This window comes from Aethina tumida, chromosome 2 (genome assembly GCF_024364675.1).
Source record: "Aethina tumida isolate Nest 87 chromosome 2, icAetTumi1.1, whole genome shotgun sequence".
NCBI classification, from domain to species: domain Eukaryota; kingdom Metazoa; phylum Arthropoda; class Insecta; order Coleoptera; family Nitidulidae; genus Aethina; species Aethina tumida.
The window spans coordinates 31393995-31416306 of NC_065436.1; the positions used below are offsets into that span (position 1 = coordinate 31393995).

General features: G+C 31.8%; 1 protein-coding gene across 1 annotated transcript; it reads right to left on the reverse strand.

The window, feature by feature from the left end:
- Nucleotides 1-25: 25 nt before the first annotated feature.
- Nucleotides 26-20604, reverse strand: LOC109604701 (uncharacterized). The gene is made up of 5 exons (XM_049963354.1): nt 20417-20604; nt 665-778; nt 510-606; nt 343-455; nt 26-282 (listed from the first exon to the last, which is right to left on the reverse strand). The coding sequence occupies exons 2-5, from the start codon at nt 678-680 to the stop codon at nt 65-67; spliced, it is 444 nt and encodes a 147-aa protein (XP_049819311.1). The 5' UTR covers nt 681-778; nt 20417-20604; the 3' UTR covers nt 26-64.
- Nucleotides 20605-22312: the final 1708 nt, after the last annotated feature.

A 22312-nucleotide genomic window follows, 5' to 3' on the forward strand; every position in this document is an offset into this window, starting at 1 on the left:
ATCTTTAATAAAATATTTACTAAGCTCTAGACTAAAATATTTATTTGATAATATACACGGTATATTAAGCATTTTTAGTATAATTCAATTCAACATGTCCTAAATGAGCGTCATTAACATCAAATTTCCTCTTTATGACGTGCATTTTGCCTTCGTCGTCCAGATAATGTAACGAAGCCATGCTCTGTGAATCGTTTGAATTTAAGTACGGATGCTCCAAGCCAATTTTGTCCTTGTAATGTTCCACAACCTCCCCGATGGTTTTAAAACACACGTCTGGCTCTAAGAAATACAGGCCGTTTTCGTTTAAACCAATTTTGATGTTTATGTAACGGTCAGTACCCTTGAACGTAATAATATACGCCCCTTTTGATTTTCGTACTAGAAACGTACCAATTTCCTCGTTTTTCAGTAGATTTAAGGCGGTTTTTCTGGATATATTTCCGTGGTACCATCTAAAATTATTTGTCATGTAATATAATTGTGACTCAATGTTTTTATTACCTTACTCCTCGTGTTCAATTTTTGTGGATGCTGTTTTATTTAATTTAATCTTGTATCTAGACAAATATGTTTTATTTTTGTGTATACTTTCTGGCGGTTTTGCTAAAACATGGTAGGTGATAGTGTGTGTTTATGTAATCTAAACAAATATAAAACTTACAACAACAATTTCCCATTGCATATAAACATATTAGTTTTCAATAGCTTGTGTAACGATAACATCCAAGTTGAGAATATTTAATCATTTTACACTGGTCTCGCGATAAGGTGTTATCTAAAAAAGCACACATAATTAACTGATAGTGTGAAAAATGCGATTAAAAATTAAAATTGTTATATTTTTTATATTCATTTACAGTCATTATATTCAACCTTCCACATCCCATGAATACTGGAGCTGTAGAAAAAATCAACCTCAGTTTTGAGATCTTCAAAATAAAACCGTTAAATTCTTAAATAAATGAGGAATGGAGAAATATCTGGACTATATAGTGGATGAGGTAGCTTGCATTGTCATGAAGACGAAGGACATCTGTGGTCTTTGGTCTGAAGACTCTCGATTATGGCAATTTTTTACTTTGTGATATTATTAAAAAACAAAGTGGCCAAGTGGTACCTACGAAATCAATAACTGGATAATTCGAACGTTAACTGAAATTAAAGCCTGAAGCAAATAGGACTTGCTAAAATTAAAAAAACTGCGGAAAGAAATTCGTTTGGCCCCAGATCTATAAGAAAATCCCTCGTTTTTACTAAAAATGTAAAAATTACGACTCACAAATCTTACAAATTTAAATGAACTCATCACAGCAATTTAAGAAGTTTGAGAGAATGTAAACTGGTGATATATTTCAAAAATGGTGTATTCTAAACCAAAAAAAAAAAGAATATAGTAGAAAATGTTACTGTAAAATTAAATAACAGAGATTTAACCAATAAAAAAATTGTTTTCAAAATTAGTTGCTATATTTATGTCCGGCTCAATTCACAAAAATATATGCACCTTTTATAGAATAATAATATAAACTGGATATTAGTTTTTTATTAAAAAAAAATAATTATAATAAATATTTAAACACTTGTTTTTATTAATTCACATTAGTTTTTTAGGCTTTATTACAATTATTTAAAAATATTTAGGTATTCCCTTTTCACTTGACTGTGTTTATTTTAGTTTTAATGTTTGAAGAATGTGATATCCATACAATACAAAAAAAGTTATTTACATACAACTTAATACAAACCAGTTAAAATATAATATAAAAATTTATACAAATAAATCATGAACCAAGAATAAATAATATCTTCCAGAAACTTTGGTGAACCGCAGATGTAAATAAACCCAAAACGAACATTCGGTGAACGATTTCAAATCGTACCGACCTTACAAATTCAGTTTACAAGCAAAGGTCCAGGTTCTGCGTAAATCACACTTAAATAGAAATTTAGAATCGGTACATGTCTTCAACGACCGTTTTTGTCGACATTCTGGGGCAGTTAAATATTTGGTCATGTCTGCTTTCGTACGATGGTCTTGTGATCGGTACGATGTGTGGTCCACGACGGTATCCACCTGTAAAGGAACACCGACGGCCTTAACAGTGTTGTTATGTAACACTCCGAGTCTATCTCCGGCGAACGTCTTGTTTCTAAAGAGCGAACGAATGTCGAAAGTGTCCTCAAGTGCTCCACAAGAACTGTTCGTAGTACCAAAACTTTTTCAACCTGGCACAAAAGCAAGGAAACGTGTTATTAAACCCGTACAAACGCCGATATTGATATTTAAAATAATTAATTGGATTACATAATAAAACAGTTGGATGAAAGCCGCTGAAAACCCGCTAAAAAAAAACCGGGCAGTGGCTAATTGCGAGCCAGGCCTGCAGAAGCGTTCTCGGAACGCATAAACCGAGCTCATAGAATTTAATACCGATCGGTATGAGATGCAATCGCGAAAAAAACCATTTACGACGCTATCGCGAATGCCGAAGTGTGCAACAATTTACACTAAAGCCATTATTGGTAGCCTGAACTAGATCATCTCGTGTCATTTTTGCCGAGTGAAAAAGACGATGGTACTAATACGGATTACGAAACAGGTGTTAAGAGTAGTTTAGCGACCAGGAAGTGGACGCGGAAAGTTTTGTTTATAAACTTTCGAGCTGTTCACTTGTCGCTTGTCCATAACGCACGATTGTTATTAGGGGGGGCAAAAAAACGACCAGACCCGTTTAGGTGTTATTGGACGCGAACTTTATTACGAATTAACGATTATTTTGGATGGGAATGTCACTTACAGGTGATGATTATGGATGTCGTGAAATCGTTAAATTGTCCGGGACAAATTCGAATCCTCTATTTCCTAGTTGGTGCGTGCAAAAACGAATTATGCGACCATAACAATTTCGACTAATATGGTTTAAGTGTCGAAGACATTTTTTGATGGAGCACATTAAATTGATGCCTCTATTCGAGTAACCTGTTGGTGGTACCGTTAGGGCGACGACGAATTTAAATCGAAACCCAATAAAAGCGATAAATAGCAAGTGGAGTGATTGTGTGATTGTTTGTGGACTGATCGATTGCCAGCAGTGATTCCTATCATTGTTTGTAAATTGACCATAGTTTATTAATGTGCTTATTTAAGTTTATTCGCGTGGAAAAAGCGCAATTAAAAGTAGAAAGGAATAATTTCCTTATCAAGCCGCAAATCGAGTTTTATATGGTTATAATGTTGCACTTGTATGAATATGAAGTTGAGAAACCGATTGTGAACGAACCGATGGATTTAAATTGATCGTACCATTATGTGAGACTACAAGGAATAAATATTAATTTTATTGAGAATCGGCCAGTTTGGTAATACTGAAGGTAATTGATTCATTTCATCGCAAAAGTATCATAATGTGTTTTCCAGGGCAAAACCGCAATTTACGACAACCGCTGTTGACTTTATTCATCACTTATTTATTCTAGATACAGCATTGCGAAAAAGGAAATTAATTAGGTTTTGAAATCGTGGAAGAAGATATATGCGAAACTAAAAATCCCTGCTGTTGATTATTTGTTAGACTTAACTCATTCGTTTTCACAATCAATTTAGTGTTTGTTGAAGTATAATTAAAAGTGTATAAATGACTGGTGTTGTTAATGAATATACTGTAAAAAGCAAGCTTGAACTTGTACTTACCTCTTACTAGCACTGAAAATTAAACTAATTCTAAGAGCTTATGCGTTAGGTCACTATCTGAATGTTGACATTTTATACCATGGTTTCAAACTCGAAAAAATATTTTTTACTAACTAAATATTATACAGAATTAAACAATTGTATCACTTATACTACTTTTCAAGTACAAGAACTGTCTTAATTTGGTACCAAACTGACTAGTAACTTTAACAACTAATTCAATTTGGTACAATACGGGATACGAAGTTTCACAACTATCTTAATCATATGAAGAATCTCTTTAAAAAAATTCTAAATTGCTTTATTGGTATTTATTTGGTATAAAATTGGATTAAAAGCTTCACAACTCATAATTCTATAAAAATCTGTATTGGAGCCTTTATAACTATCTTAATTTTATACAGAACTACTACTCAATTTGATACAATACTCGCTAGGAAGTTTTACAACTATCTTAAACATTTACACAACTTCTCCAGAAGTTTCTAAACGGTCTTAATTTGGAAAAAAACTAGCTGAAAAGCTTCACAGCTCATAATTTTTTCAGATATCTAGATTAGAAGCTTTATTACTGTTTTAATTTTGTACAAAACTATTTATGAAGTTTCAAAACAGTCTTAATTTGGTACAATATTGACTAGAACGTTTTACAACTCTCTTAATCTTATATAGAAACTCTTAAAAAGTTTCTAAACTGTTTTAATTTGGAATAAAACTGACTGAAAAGCTTACTACTGAACTACTAAACAGTTAGAAACTTTTTAAGAGTTTCTATATAAGATTAAGAGAGTTGTAAAACTTTCTAGCCAATATTGAACCAAATTAAGACTGTTTTGAAACTTCATAAATAGTTTTGTACAAAATTAAAACAGTAATAAAGCTTCTAATCTAGATATCTATAAAATTATGAGCTGTGAAGCTTTTTAGCCAGTTTTATACCAAATTAAGACCGTTTAGAAACTTTTGAAGAAGTTGTAAAGTAAAACTTTCTAGTGAATATTGTACCAAATTAAGTTTTGAAACTTAATGAGTAGTTCTGATTAAAATTAAGACAGTTATAAAGCTTTTAATCCAAATTTTAATAGAATTATAAGTTGTAAAACTTTTCAACCAATTTTATATTAAATTAAGATAGTTAACAAACTTTTGAATAGAATAAGTTAGTTGTAAAACTTCCTAGCCAGTATTGTACCGAATTAAAACTGTTTTGAAATTTCATTAGTATTTCTGTATAAAATTAAATAAAGAATTATAAGTTGTGAAGTTTTTCAACCAATTTTATAATAAATTAAGATAGTTTACAATCTTTTGAAGAGGTTCCGTATAAGATTAAGTTAGTCGTAAAACTTCCTAGTCACTATTGTGCCAAATTAAGACTGTTTTGAAATTTCATTAGTAGTTCCGTATAAAATTAAGACAATTAAGTTTTATAGAATTATTATATATATAATATAATATATTTTGTACATTTTAAAAAAATAAATTACGGTTTCTATTTATAATTAAATATTTGTACATTATTATTTTGAAATTTTAAAGTATTTTCTTGGGTAAGTATTTTAACTAAACAAGTTATTACATTTTTTCAAAGTCTATCATATTCCTTTTTCTTACGTTGACCTCTTGATAGTTAAGTCAATTTTTCTTTATCTGGTTTGGATATTCTATAATTAGACAACCAATTTGTAACACTCTATACCAAGAGTTCATATATAATATCTCTTGGAGATTTTTACTACATTTTAACCACATTTCCCTATGACAAAAAGTTGATGGATCTCCATAACTGTAAAATCCTTTTCGAATGATTTTATGTATTCCGCCAATAAGTGAAGAATGTAAGCACTTCCAAGTAAAACTGAAGATAAATATTGTTTTTCGCTTTGTCTAAAGTAATCATTTAAATAAATACTGTAATCGCATGTTCCGACTGAAAAAGGTGCAACCGGTATTCAAAGTTCCAGTTAGTATTTTTTTCCTCAATATCCCAACTACGCCACTGGCATCCTTATTCGGTAATGACAAAGCACGGGTTTCTAACACGTATTCGTATAATTGAAACCGCTTGGCAATTTCGTGTAGTTCGCAACAATAGACAGTAAAGGAGAAATTAGACATTATTTGTGCGTCGGTAATACTTATTTTATTATTCGAAATAAGCACCTTCCACCGGCAATTACAAACGATTCGGTTTTTACTGCACTCGTAAAACGTAAAATAGTATTTTTCTTCATCCAGTCCTAGGAAACAATGTCCAATTAATGCCTTCCTTATGAATATGACCGGCGAGTTATTATATTTTCAGGAGATATTGTTATTCGCCGCGAGTTACGTAAGCGAAACTATTTAGAGATATCGGTTGCGGGAGCTGGATGAAAAGAAAAAAAAGCGCGCACACACATCCATTCAGAATAATTATCTCACTACATCAAAGAAATAAAGATGCAACGGCAAGTTTAAAGCGGCTTCCCATAACTAGTAATGTGTTTTGTTTAATATCTATTAACACGCAAGTTGCAATACGCCATAAAATAAAATCTTATTAGGGTATTTATATTGTTTCTTGCGTTATATTCAGCAAATAGTTTTAATAAGTGGACAAGTAAATAATGTTTTCCATTACCGGCAAACGTTAACTTCAATATTATGATGTTATTTTAATGCGTTAAGATACAGCTCTATTAATTCCGGTACATGTGTATACGAGATGTTGCAGGTGCAATTTATGGGGTCTTACGCATTTGCACAACTATTTCACAATTGTAGGTTTGCCTGGTTTCTGGTTTACTTTAATCTCTGTGGTAAATGACGTGAAGTTTCAAAACTCTAGCACCATTCTGTAAATGATGAATTTATGATAGTCAGAGAAATTACTATTCAATATTAATTAATAGTCAGTAGTAATTACACTTTATTATTTCTACAATTATTTTATATCTAAATCGAATAATTTCTGCTGAAATTAAAACTTAGACAAAATGTGGCTGACCACAAAAATAACACATTTTAAAAATATTTATTATACAATTTTAATTGTTAATATTTTGTTGGGTATCCTTTATTCGTTATAACCGCCAGTAAACGGGTGAGGCATAGTTTCCGCAAGATATGGGCAACGTTCGTTTGAATTTGATGGTTTTTTGTGTTTTCAATTGGATTTAGATCCGGACTTTATGGTGGCCAATCAAGAACTTCATCAGGATTATTTTTTAACCAATTTGGAACAACTGGACGCATGCTTCATATCATTAACAACGATAAAAATTCATTAAACAGGTCAATTATGGTTGACAACTGATTTTATTATATCTCTCATGATATCTCTGCACATGAAATGGTCCATGTTATCAATATTTTTCTGTAATAGTCCCATACCATGCTAAGAAAAGGAATCCCAAGCCATAACGTTATAATATTTCCGAAGAGAACAAAACCAACCGATACATCACATACAACCTATTGCTTCAACAGCGCCATATATAACCGTTTTTTGATCATTTGATCATTGGAGACGAAAAATGGGTCCCATATATTAATCCAAAACCCAAAAGCATCAACTCTTTTCAAATGAATCACTACGAAATACTGCGAAGCCGTATCGGCTGCGTGTTTGATGGACTATTCACAGAATTGTTCATTTTGTAGTGCTGAATCCTGACCAAGTTGTTTATGAAGGCTTTAATTGTGAACAATCAGATCGAGTGAAGCAATCTTTACTCGAAAAATATCCGGCGATTGTCAACAGAAAAGGCGTCATTCTGCAGCACGACAATGTAAGACTAGTCTGTGCAAGAACACTGGAAAAATTGCACCCTGGGATTTCCATTTATTCCGTTCCTTACAACATTTTCTTAGTGGCGAAAAAATTAAAAATTATGATGATACTTTACTCAAAAACCAATTGATTTTTATCGATCCAAGATTGAAAATTAGTTCACTAGATGGGAAAAAGGTTGTTGATAAAAAGGGTGATTATTTATTAAAAATAAAGACTTATTACATTACTTTCCGGTCCCACTAATTCTTACTGACCTCAAATTAACAGGTTTTCTTTTAAGATTATGAATTAGCGCTACAATAAAACTAATTGCAAATTGAGATTACAAAAACTGTGAAAACTCATGGATTATAAACCACGATAATTACAATTGTTTAAAATAACATCAATATTTTGATATTGATTATTCAATAATAACTTGCCAAAAATATATTAAGAACAAAAAGATATAGCATTTAATTGTATCTTGTCTGTTATCTCCAAAAACCATATTAATTTGGAATGACTCATCTGGTTATCTTATCTCTGCGCCAGAAGACGTAGAAACGTTGGTCCAAAGATTTTTAAAACTAACTGTTCTTGTGGTACTTTTTAAGAACATCAACGAAGAACATTCTGTAATATAAGTGTTTATGAACACTAGTTAATATTAATTTGAAACCACTCTTGACGTACTCATTGGAAAATAGTTTTTGTCTTCTACGTTATTTGTAAAACTAGTATCTTCTAAAAAACTTACATATATGTCCTTATTTAAGACTATAAAATGTACCACAAGAACATTTTAGTTGGAAAAAACTTTATAAGAACAGTGGAAGAAGTAATGTTCCAAAAATAGTCCTTGGTTTCAAATTAATAGGTTCTTTTTTAAGAATATAAATTAACACCACTATAAAACTAATTGCTAATTGAGATTACAAAAACTGTGAAAACTCTAATGTTCCTCATGGCTTATTAATCTCGACATTTACGGTGGTTCAAATATCACTGAATTAAAATTTTGATATGTTCAATAATTACTTGCCAAAAAAAAAGAAATATAATATATAAATAACCAAAGGATTATATATTTTATTGTACCTTATCTGTTATCTCCAAAAACCATATTAATTTGGAACGACTCATCTGATGATCTCATCTTTTCGCCTTTTCGCCTTCCACGTTGGTCCAAAGATTTTTAAAACTAACATGTTCTTGTAGGGTTTTTTGACAATCTCAATGGAAAACATGATTGAGTGAGTGTTTATGAACACTTTTTAATATTAATTTGAACCCACTCTTGAGGGCTTCTTTGGAAATAGTTTTTGTCTTACATTATTATAACATATTCTTATTTAAGACTATAAGATTACACCACAAGAAATTATAAACGTAAAAACATCTTAGAAATCATTTTACGGAATATCTTACAAAATCTGGGACCAATTCCAAAAACGTTTAAGGTTTAGCGTGCCTAAGTGTGTAAGATAAAAAGCAGATATTTTTTTCCAATCTATAAACCATTACTTTCAATAAGTAGAATTGAGTACCCAGTATTAAAAAAAAGTAATAACAAGTTTCACATGTAAATGTGCGAAAGTATCTCGGCAACGTGATCTCAGCGTTGCGATGAACAATGAAAAGTCAGTCGATTTGTGAATGTGCATTTAATTTTTTAAACGTGATAATATTTTAATTGGAATAGTTCCAGTGACTAATCCGTGAATTATTCCGTACATACACGATCCGTTTCGAATTAAAAACTCTCGGATACATTACTTCAAAACATTTTTATCGACTCTCGCTTTCAGCGTTGCACAAAACCGATTTCTCGTCCGTTAACTAACAAACGTTGGAATTGAGGTTCGTCCGCGGGTTTTTTTCCAAGAGCGTTGAATAAAATTATGCAAATGTATACGTATATGTATATAAACAATGAAACCATCATTTTCGTACATAAATTTCCACTTTCATAGGCCTGGCAGTACGCCAGAAAAATAATTACGTGTAGTCTCATTAGTTTAAATATCTGCGCAGGATCTACACACATCTACGTGTGTTTTATTCACGCGGTGTCCGGTTACGAGTTCCTTGTAAATTACAGAGCTATGAGGGTTTTTAATTTGAAATTCCTCGCCAGATAAAGTTTACATTATTTCACTTTGGGTTTGAGTGAGCGTATATAATGTTAGAAGGCGAACTTGCATCGCTGTAGATCACGTCGATAATAAGTGACCGGTGCATACGAAACTCGTGTAATTTACCAACGAAACCAGCTTCGCAAATAAAAATACGTTGAGTTTCAGCTCCAAATTATAACTTCTGTGAAGAATCCCTTATATGTTTTAACATTTACCAAATTGAGTATAATTAATTAATTTAATAATAATAAATTAAACTGAATAAATAACACTAAAAATTGAGCGACGTAAGTGACGAGATACAACCATGATGAGAGACTACATTTGGTATCTCATACATGAAACTGATTGAGGGAGCAATAATAGACAAAAAGGGAGCCAGAATTTTTTATATTACTATTTTATTATACCAATTTCAAAATCTAAGTTCAATTGTTTCAATGAAAGGGAGAAAAAAGTCAAGCTTTATCACTGTAAAATACATAATTTGTCATTTTTTTTTTTAAATTTCGGAGTTACCTCAACACTCCTGAGTATAACTTGAGATCTAATTGACCGATTTAACTAATCAAGCACTTAAATTAAAAAAAAATACATTCTACAACTTTTATTTATATGGTTGTGTTATTCAGCAATTCAGACCCAGCGACTTTTATAAACTGATGAAATCAGTTTTCGGGCAAAATTTGATCGCTAACAATTCTTATCATCCTCCTAAAATTAATAGAAACCTTAAGATTAAGTCCGCTTTGATTTTTTACGTGAATAGGACACATTTACGAAAAAAATTTGCTACTGTAAATGAATATTGAACTACAAATTGCGAAGATATTAATTTTACAATGGTATACCAAAATTAAATCTTTTATGTTTTCTTCCTTTTATTTAAACAAATCAAATTTATTTTTAATTTTTTTTTTCTAAACATGTCATCTGCAAGTAACGCATTTGAAGTGTACTTAAGTTTGCTATTTCTATTACTCCCAGTAAGATATGTGAATTTTAAGTATCAATTTTTACCTGAAAAATCAACCTTATAATTTTATTAAATATTATTATTATAATAAATGTAAAAGTAAAATGTTTATTTATATTTAATTTGAATGCTTGTTTAGCCAAATCAGCCAATTAAATCTTAAGATCAAGAAATTAAAAATAAAAATTTATTTTTCAAAAATATTTTCAATATAAATAATTTTAAGTGTCATTTTCATGTTCAATCAGCCAAGTTATAAAAATTTAGGTATTTTTATGTTTTTCTTCCTTTTATTTAAGCAATTTAAATTAACTATTTTTAAAATATTTATATTTTTTTAATCTATTTTCATGCAATGAATATAGCGAATATAGCGAATATAGCGAATATAGCGAATATAGTGAATATAGTGAATATAGTGAATATAGCGAATATAGCGAATATAGCGAATATAGCGAATATAGCGAATATAGCGAATATAGTGAATATAGTGAATATAGTGAATATGGAGAATATGGAGAATATGGTGAATATATCAAATATAGTGAATATAGTGAATATAACATTTTTCGAAAATGTTTCCAAAATTTTAAGTGTGACTAAACCCATATGCGAGGCATACATGAGTTAACTGAACCAGAAGACGCAAAGATGCCAGCTCCCTGTCAACTGGGTCCGGAAGGAACAAGACCAATCGAGGAAGATCGGAGATCTTCCTGGGAATATGGATTGGAATTGCAGTTGGATCTGTTAGCTTTCCACTGCCACTGGTTTGTGGAGTAGTACTGAGCCCCAGGACCACACCAAGGTCTCTTTGCCTCTTTATGTATCACAAATACTCACTGAGTGTCGGTCACAACAATTGTAGTCTTCGAAAAACAACTTCCAAACGTAGGCCTCTCCACTGGATGTTTATTCCAATAAAGTTAGCATTTCTTATAAATATTTTCGGCATTTCGTCAGATTATTCCATTCGATAATCGAAACCTATTTTTTGTTTAATTGATAAAGATCGTGGTATTTAGGATAAGGACCAATTCCTTTTGTGAAAATGACCACACATTTGCATGTGATTTCGTCGTCGTCCAAAGCTTTGAATGCCTTCCATTTTGCTACTAATTGAACGTTGTGATTTTTCTGAAAATGCCAAACATTCATTAAAACAAAATCGAAAAAATAATCGAAATTGATGTCTAGATAGTCCAAAATCACTATTTTTAATAACAAGATCCTCATCGACTAAAAGATTACGTGCTGCCAAGTCTCTGTGTACAATATTCCTCGAGGATAAATAGTCCATTCCGTCGGCAATTTGAAAACATATATAAAACAAATTTTTGGGCAAAAACTACTTCGTAAGTATTGTTTTAAATCTCCATACTCCATGTACTTGGTCACTATTTAACATTATCCAAAGATAATGTTCCGATGTCGCAGCTTCTTCATTATACCGATTTCATTCAATATTTCTTCTTCGATGCACGCCGTCACCTTTTTAATAACTAGCTTCTTGTCCACCTACCGGTAGACATTATAAAACTGTCCTGATCCTATTTTATCTTTTACCATACGAAATTTCCTAGTTTAATTAGTATAGTAGATATTGGGTCTTATACCGACCACCAACTTCATCAAGTTATTAAAACCACTGACATTTGAACTACTCGACCAATCTCAAAACAATATAAATAAAAGTTGTAGAATGTTCATTTATCTCTAATTTGAATGCTTGTTTATACAAATCGGACATTTGGATGTCGAATTACACTCAAAAATGTCGGAGCAACCCCGAAAAATAAAAATAAACATTCAAAAATTCTATAAAAAAAATTATGTGTGACTGAGATATGAAAGGCAAAATGGCTGTAAACCAGTGTGGTTAGAGCCCGGTGCGAAATTCCTGGCACCGACTCCGACGCGCAGTCAGCATCTTAAGCCCGTACAGGAGTCAGCGATCAGACGACAGCGGTGCATGGAGCGTGTTTCAGTTTCAGTTGAAACGCAGCCACGGTCATTTAAATATCAATGAATATACGTGACGTCGGTAAATAGAAGCCGATACCTCATTAATTAAATAAAACATGTCTAAGGTAAATCCAATAGGGATTTAAGTATTTGTCAAGAACTGAGATTATGTGACAAAAACAACCCATTGCCAATGAAACCGAGTCCGGCGTCCAAATACGGCAGAACACTGAATACCGACAACCGTCACCACGCCAGAACCACCTCGCAAAGACTTCGTGCATTCAGCCGGCTCTTTTCTCTTCTCCGCACGCTGCTTCTCATTATCGTTTACTTATTCGTTGTCCGTACGTTTTTAATTGTACCTCAAAATTCGCTCGTCCCATTTCGAAGGTCCTCGATTTGTTTACAGTCCCAGCCGTTAATCACGGTCCCGCGAATGATATCATCGGACCAGTTTTGCATAATGCGACACATTCTCTCGATTCATTAAAAAAAACAGTCCGACGGCGATGAGTTACAATCCACGTGCTGGCCATTCATTTCTTGCTCGTTTGCCGGCACAATTTTTTAATATATTTCCCAACATTCTTCCAGTATTAATTGCCATTTAGAAATGTCAAGGTTTGCCGGAGAAGCTCTATATAAATTATATTACGGTTTCTGTCCAGCATATTAAATCGAGATGAGACGGTGGATGAGCAACCTTGGACGGTGGATCAGCGGATCTTCGCGTATGCAAACGAGTTTTTAGCAGATGTGTTACATAGCCGAATGTGTGCACTTTATTCAGAGGTAATTCGCTTAATGAGATTACACGCAGTCCGTATACGGTAAATGTTAATCGATAAAAGTCGCTCACATTTAATATTATTGCGGTAGGTTTGCTCCGTTCAAAACGCTAATACAATCGCATTGAAATTTACGTTAAACCTCGTCACTATGTTTGAAAAAATCATTGGGGATTACGCGATTACAAATGATCGATTTATTACGTACATGGTCAACACATTCGTACCCAGTTGTACTTAGCTGCAATCAAATAAAAAAATATGGATTTAGAAACACTAATCTTTCGCATTCGAACGACTTTTTTTATTCACTCGTTTAAAATGGCAAATAATGATTTTTTTCAATGTCATCCAATAACGGGATACAACCAAAAAAAAATAAAAGCAAAAAATAAACAAATTTATTTAAAATTACCAAAATTAATCTAGAACAAATTCAAACATAAACAATGATAAATGTTTTTCTTCTATTATATGTCACTATTTATATATATATATATATATATATATATATATATATATATATATACATCGTTCAATATGTCCCGAGACTAACCCAGAAATGGTTCTAGTAGTACCAAACTGGCCACGTTTTCCTAGAGTACGAACCTTTACGTGAAACGTGTAAAAATTTCATGTCGATCGGCCACAAACAGCAGAGTTATCGAGGTTAGAGTAAAGTCATTTTGTAATTTGTTTGAAAAATGGAGAAAAGTGAGTTTCTCCTCTCCATCCAAACCAACGATTTGTCGGTGGTATGCTGAGTTTAAACGTGCTCGTACAGACACAAACAATGCGGAACGTTCGGGTAGGCCATTGGAAGCAGTTACACCGGAAAATGTGAGTGAAATGTTAAAAATCATAATGAAAAATCGCAAGTGAAGGTCCGTGAGATTGCAGAAATGACACAGATTATCATCTGGAAGCGTATTTCCAATCCTTCCTGAAAAATTGAGCATGAAAAAGGTTTTTTCCAAGTGGGTGCCGCGATTGCTTTCAGTGGAACAAAATAGCAAGCCACAAGTCCATGAAAACAAAGGCAAAATTGAAAGAGTTGGGCTTTGATTTTAATCCCCACCCCCCGTATTCGCCAGATTCAGTCCCCAGCGACTACTGGCTCTTTGCTGATTTCAAAAAAATGCTCCAGGAAAAAATAATTGGCTCGAATGAGGAGGTCATTGCCGAAACTGAATCCTATTTTGAAGCATAGGATAAATCCTTTTATAAACATGGTATAGATACGTAGGAACGATTGCATCCCTCTAAAAGGAGATTATATTGATGAATAAAAATGATTTTAGTGTTTGTCTCGGGACTTATTGAACGATGTGTTATTATGTATCATGAAATTAATATTAGAAAAAGGAGTGCAATAAATTGACTTAAAGTCTCAGATTGTATAATGTTGAGATAATAATAGTAAATGTTCTTCTATCTTCATGAAATAAATTAATATCAAAGGAAAGAAGGTTAATAAATTGATTTGAAAACGTGCCAGGTTACTATTTTGATAATGAGGAGAACCACTCCTGAGTAGTACTTTAAAATATTATAATAAGGTAAAATATAGACATAGAAACATTCTTTCATTGTTTAAGAATATTTAAAGGTATTATATATTTTTTTCTATTAATCTCTGATCTTCATCAAATAAAATAAATCAAAATAAAGAAGTTTAATAAAGGTAATATAAATACTTTTGTTCTATATATTTTCTTCATGAAATAAAATAATATCAAAGGAAAGAACGTGTCAAACTCTGACTATTTTGCCAATGAGGACTACTATTTAGGAGTAAAGTTAAAGATATTAATAAAGGTAAGGCAAACAATAGTAATGTTCTTATTTTTATTAATGTATATATATAGAAAATAGTATATAGTTTCCTCTTATAATTCTTTCATCGCCGTCCAACGAAATGAGATCAAAGAGAGGAAGTTCAAAAAACGGCCATCAGGAACGTGCCGGGCTCGAAAAAGCTTAATGCCCGTCGCACGAACAGTAAAATGGTGATAAATGGAGACAATGCGCAATAAACCAAGTGACCAGGAGCAATAACGCCGTTTTGATAAGGAAGTGGTGCGCTGTACGATTTTCCTCGAAGCCAATTCAAATCCCGGTGTCGGATTATGCAACACCGTGTGGCGATGTACGTAGAGAGGAAAAGACGGTGCAAAAGCAAAAGCGGTATTTCCATTCAGAGCGGTCCAACCGTTTGTCGTTTCCTATCATCTAGTTCGGAGTTGTTGCCGGTGCCGCTTCTCTCTCTATATTCGGTCGGACATCCCTGATGGGAATACAGAGAGCCGTAGATCATATCCTTGGTGCGGCGAGTCAAAAGCGGCCGCATACTGTTGTTGGACGAATATCGAGCAACGGCGTAAAAATGCTAATCGATGGGTATAATTGAATTTTACGACTGGCCGCTGGACAGACTCAATAACGAACGCGGAGACTTATGGTTTGTTTTTAACGTCGTTCCTTGGCCTTTTTTTGCGATGTTCCACAGACTTCTGGTCTGTAAGTAGGCCATTAAAAATATGATATAACTAGCGGAGGTTATTAATAAATAAAGGGACAAAAATACGAACAAAAATTATAATGTAGTTACTGCAGTTTTACTCCTCACTACGTATTTCCTCAGTTTAATTGTGATTTTAAAATCTCACTAATAAAAATTAACAACGCAAATGAATCTGTTGATTCAGATGCAACAGAAGATGATTTTGTTGATGAATGATGACATCACAATTCAGAAAATTCCAATAAAACTTCTAATTATGTTGAGTCAACATTTCAAGCGCCAAGTTCTGGTTCTAAGTCCGATGTTTTTGTAGTTGATTCTACAAATACGAACCAAATCTCATCTGTTACTCATTCTATTCAACAATAACATCTGAATATGTTGAATCAGCAGCAACAGAAAATGATTCTTCTACTAATACTTCTAATTCTGGTAGTGTTGTTGAGGCAGCTTTGCGATTACAGGTGGACGCTGAAAATGAATTCCTGAAATTAGTTGAAAGAAAGGTGAGAAGACAGAAATAGATATGAAATTGAAATTAAAATCATGGAGCTTTTTCTCCAGGAACAAATTAATTAATTACTATTTTTATAAATTATATACATTATAATAAATAACAGAGTTTTTCAATTGTCCCCAATAAGGATGGTACACTACATATTAGCGAATTGAAAAAAAATCAGTTATATTAAAGTCGAAATTTTACTTGGAGTGGTCATGTATTGGATCTATCTTTTACTTCCAATCATTAATTATTTACAATCCATTATAAACTAACATATAAATGGATTTCTTCACAATATTTATTCTAATTCTGGTAGAAGTGTAAATATTGAGACAACATCGGGATTACAGCAGAATGATGTAAATGGATTTCTAATCCAAAAAGACGAGAAGATTGCCTTACTGAAATAGACATGATGTTGAAATTAGAACTTCTCCAACAAATATGTTTAGATACTTATTTTAATTTAATGCCTTATATATATATATAAATTAAATTACAGAAATTTAGACAAAAAATGCATAGCTACATATGCAGCGATGAAATGGACATTTGAATAAAATAAAAAAGATATTGTTGTAAATCTTCTTCTAATTGTCTTTGCTATTATATGAACTGAGAATCATCAACAAGTTCTTGCCAATCAACTTTTAAGCACATTTTTCTTGGTTGAAATTTTTCTTTTAATGTAATTAAGTCGACACATTTTAAAAATATTATTATTATAATGTTTATAAGGTCTATTTATAAATTGTCAGGACACCGAATATTGGCTAATAAATATTTTAAATAAATTATTATAAAACTAAGGATTTAACCCTAATCCAATAACGATAATAATGGATGGAAGTACACAAATAGTCAAAGTACTAAAGGCTATTTTTTAGAAAATTGTGCGTTGCCTACAGAAATATATATATGGAAAAATATTTGAGAAATATTTGAATGCTCTAAAAAAGCTTTGGATTTATATAAGCCAAAAAAAAATTATTTAGTTGGTTATAAATATCGTACATCGATCCTTGGCCTTTATTTTTGCTATGGTCCACAATCTCCTGGACTGAGACTCGTCCAATAAAAACTATGACAATATTACTGGTGGGGAGCTATTAATAAACAAAGGGACAAAAATAATTGACAGCGTAATGTACGTTGGCACAAACAGAAATTATAATGTAGTTACTGCAGTTTTACACCTCATTATGTATTCCAACAGTTTATGATTATGATTTTAAAGACGCATTAATAAAAATTCATTTTGCATAATATTTTGCACAATATGTCAAGTATTAATGTAATAAATTGTTGCAAATGAAAGCAAGTGTATTTATAGAATTTATGGTTAGTTGAAGAAGAGCCTTGACGCAGATCCGTACTTCTTCATCGAATCATTTTTAGTTTATTTGGGGTATTTCCCAAATTAATTATTTGTATTTCTTTCCTTTGCTACTTTGTTAATAATGAAAATTAGTCTAACATAAGTTTACTAAAAAATATTTAAAATATTGTCAAATATTTTCAAATTATTTGACGTTTAAAGGTCATTCTTTTGAATTTTCAAATATTGACATTATAATTTTTAATTGAGTTGATAATAATTAACATGTAAAAATGAATAATTGATATTATTGATAAATTTTCGAAGTACGGTCCATATTTTGCAATTGTTTTCATTTCCATACACACATATTATTAATAGAGGTCATATAATATCCACGTACGGAATACAAATTTGTTATATTTTATTATTATATTTAATAACGCTCTTTCCTGATTTACGAGCATGTTAATAACGTTTTCTCGGCGTATTCGCATTAATTGATATAATTATTTAGATTGTGCCGCAACCACAATGCAGATAGATCAATGTTATTGCTTTATTTCGCTACCGGCGTTCAAATGATCCATCTTTTGCAATAAACTACTACAACAAATCCTTGTGAAAGGCACAATTATATGCGATATTAATATAAGGATTTATCATTGCAATTTATTAAGTCCGACAATGAGTAAGCAGGATTTGTCAGTCTTCAAAATGATCCACAACAGGTTCGCCACCACTAATTATCATCAATTCATACGTTTTCGGTCTTTTTCAGTTTCAGTTGCACAAACACAGATTTTAATGTGTCACAGAAAGCGGTTGGCTGATGAAAAAACAAGTTGTACTAGATGATGTGCACGTGCACAAGGCTCATTTCAGTTGCGGCAACGTGCCGCTGGTTGTTTTTACTTACCTCACATTGTCGGTTACCGATTCATGCACATAAATTAGTGCCCCTTTTTTACCAGACCGCTCCTTATCTGAAATTAATCTGAAACGGAAATTTGCGAAACTGCCGCTGAAAGACGGCGGAAAAAATAGACCGAATAAGTCGTTCGTGCCAGATTGGTTCGTTGTGTCGATAGACGAGTCGAAGGATGGACCGTTCGAACACGGAAAGCAATGGGTCAATTTGCTGATGAAACTGCTGCTGAAAGAAGATAAAAAATTAACAGAATAATTCTTTCGTGCCAAATTGGTTCCATCGATAGATAAGTCAAAGTATGGACCGTTCGAAGATGGGAAACAGTGGATCAATTTGTTGATGATGGCCGCGAGAAAGTGCTGAATTATGTTATTGCACCAGTTCTTCGCGAACCCCAGACAATAAATAAACGTTTTACAACGTCAATTTAGACCGCATAAACCACTCGAAATATATTAATTACCGCAACTGAATAAAGTTGTTTCAATGGCTCAACGGCCAATTATTTACAATTAACGAATGATCTGATGGCCGGTAATTGTGGCAATAATCTTTATATACAATAAGCGACATAAATATTGATTTTTTTGCCCAGGCCGTTGCATGATATTTACGAGCGGCCGCTTCTTTGCCACAACGCTGAAACTGGATTAATTTCAGTGGCATCGATCTTATTTTCTGAGTGAACTTTCTTCACTTCGCACACTGGTAACACGTTATTTTTGCACCAGAAATTTTCCTTGACACGCAAATTAAAAAATAATTATAATGCTATTAATGGCGAAGAAGGAACGGCTGTGTTAGAAAAATACGTCGTCTTAGTAATTATAGTTTGATACTCGGTCGGATTAAATGATGTTAAATGAACAGTTTCATTTGGAACATTGCATATAAAAGATGATAAATTAAAACCTATTACTTAATATAAGTGTTACAAATAGGTTTCTCACAAAAAAATAACACTGATGTCGCTCGAGGCGAGGATCTAACATGTTTCTTAAACTAAAATGTTTAATTGCAGAGACTTAAGGTAAAAGTATCAGACACGACTTATATTAATTTTTGTCAGGCTTAAACAACTTTTTATCTATATGCAATTTGACAGTAACAATGTAGACAAATAAACTAACAAGAGACAATAATTATTTATGATTAATTCGAATAATATTAATAAAGAAGATGAAATTGTAACGGATTTCAAGGCACATAACATTTAGGAAGTTATAAAATTGACACAAAGTATTAAGCACGAATATCTCACTACCTAGATATATTTGGGAACTTAATATTGAAATACTCCTTATTGAGTAACAGGTAAACTATTACCTAGAAAATCAAACAAAACTTCGCAGCGAACAGAGAATCAGCCAACTTCGTAATTGCACCAAATCTGTTGAGAATATCACCTGTTTTGTTACTATCTGGCAATGTCAAAAGTATCGGAAATAAGATTTTTGTGTAGATATTGTGAACGTTCCATTCGAAATGACTATAAAAAACATCCTTGTATTAGAAATAGATTGTTTGACAACTTACCATATGTATTCACAATAGATGAACATCAATATGTTTCGGTGACTTGTAAGTAAAATATATACATATTTATCATTTAACTAACATTTTGCAATTATTTTTATAGATAAACCGGCTAGCATAAAATCGATCGAATCACCACCATACGTTCGACCGATTTTAATAGAAGATGATATAAATAACGATAAAAATTTCCCAAGACCCTGGGGTAAGTAAATATAGTTATGGCAAGAGTTTTAAATGTCTACAGTAGGGTATTTTTTAGGATATATCGCGCGTACCTCAAGTATAGCACCTCCTCCAGGGTTTGAACAATTTTTCAAGTCAAGGGTGCCACGTACGGCGAACCGTATCAATATCGCGAGGGCTGTACAACAACCACATCGAGTCGATTCATCGGAGTCCGATGGATATGATACTGATTCAACAGACACAAACTAAACATCTTCTTCATGAACCTCACCCAATATTCTAGACAAGTACCTACAAATATGAAATTATGATGATGAAGCTTCTTCTCCAGAATCCAAATAAAAATGAATGAATTAATGAATATAAATATATTATACATTTCCAATAAATTGCAAAACTAAATAAAGGAGTTTTTCATTTGATCCTAAAATGATTGTTCGCTACATATATTAGTGAGCTAGAAAAAGTTACATTCTACTTACACCCCTCTTGGGGTGTCTCAAGGGTCGAATTTTGGTTAATCAATATATTAATGATGACCATCCTTTCATTATATAATATTATAGAATTTCTTTACAATTCTGTAACATTAGAAGAACTCTGTTTACAGAAATAAATACGATGAGCACCTTATTTTAACTTAATTTGTTTTATACTTACAGGTTAATAAAACCAGAAATTTGATTTATGATGTAACTATGACATTTATATTATGCAGGCCTAGATTAAAAACAGAAAAAAGAGAAAAATGCAGCAATGAAATGAACATCAATTTGAATAAAAATAATAATGGTAAAAATGTAAAGGCAGCATAGCGATTATAGTGGGGTGTTGTAAATGGATTTCTAACATTGATCGATAATTAAATTAATGAAGCTTCTTCCCCAATTAATTTAGATTGCCTTTGGATATATTTTACAATATTATCTAAAATTAATTCGAATGAATCCCAATATCTAATCTATATTATATGTATTATTTATTCTAAATTATTGTACAATTTATGATAGTTTTTCTATTATTTCTAATAAATATAACAATAACTTTTACAATAGACCCCATCAAAATTGGTCTTCAGAGATTGTTCTAATATACTTACAAATTATGTACAAATAAAGCCGTGACAAAAGAAATTAGGTGGAAAAAAGTAAAGCAACTTTTCGAAGAACATTTTATTTTATTTATATCTGTTACTTGTAAGCATAGTATACATTTTTGTCAACAATTTATAATTTTTGTTGATAATTTACTAAGACGGATATTATTTACTGGATCAGGATACAGCTTAAAGTTCTCCGAACCATCATATATACCTATTTTGATCGATGATGATTTAAATCATGATAATAATGTTATAAGAAGAATATAAAAACCATCCCTCATTAGGAATAGATTACTAAAAAACTTTCCATATATGTTTACAATTGATGAAAACCAATATGTCTCTGTGACTTGTAAGCATAATATGCATTTTTCTCATACAATTTATAATGATGATCTAAATCATCACAATAATGTTAGAAGAATATAAAAAGCATCCTTTCATTAGGAATAGTTTACTAAATAACTTTCCATATGTGTTCCCAATTGATGAAAACCAATATGTCTCTGTGACTTGTAAGCATAATATACATTTTTATCATATATCAATAAGTAACTATTTATATTTTTTACTGATAAATCACATAAGGTGGGATTATCTGCTGGATCAGGATTCAGCTTAAATTCTTCTGAAGCACCATACGTTCGACCTTCTGATCGATAATGATCAAATAATTATAATAATATTAGAAGTATATAAAAAAAGACCACCCTAGCAATGTACAAAATGTCGGAAAACAAATTTTGGTGTAAATACTGCGAACGTACCATTCGCAATGAATATTAAACACATCCTTGTATTAGGGATAGATTATCAGATGACGTGCCCCACGTTTTCACTACAGACTACAACCAATATGCTTCTGTAACTTTATTTTACAAAT

Excerpts from the sequence above, each read along its gene's own strand:
- LOC109604701 (XM_049963354.1), bottom strand. Across the intron at positions 456-509 it reads ACAAAAATTGAACACGAGGA|ATGGTACCACGGAAATATAT; the intron begins GTAAGGTAATAA and ends AAATAATTTTAG. Across the intron at positions 283-342 it reads GTATATTATTACGTTCAAGG|AGCCAGACGTGTGTTTTAAA; the intron begins GTACTGACCGTT and ends TGTATTTCTTAG.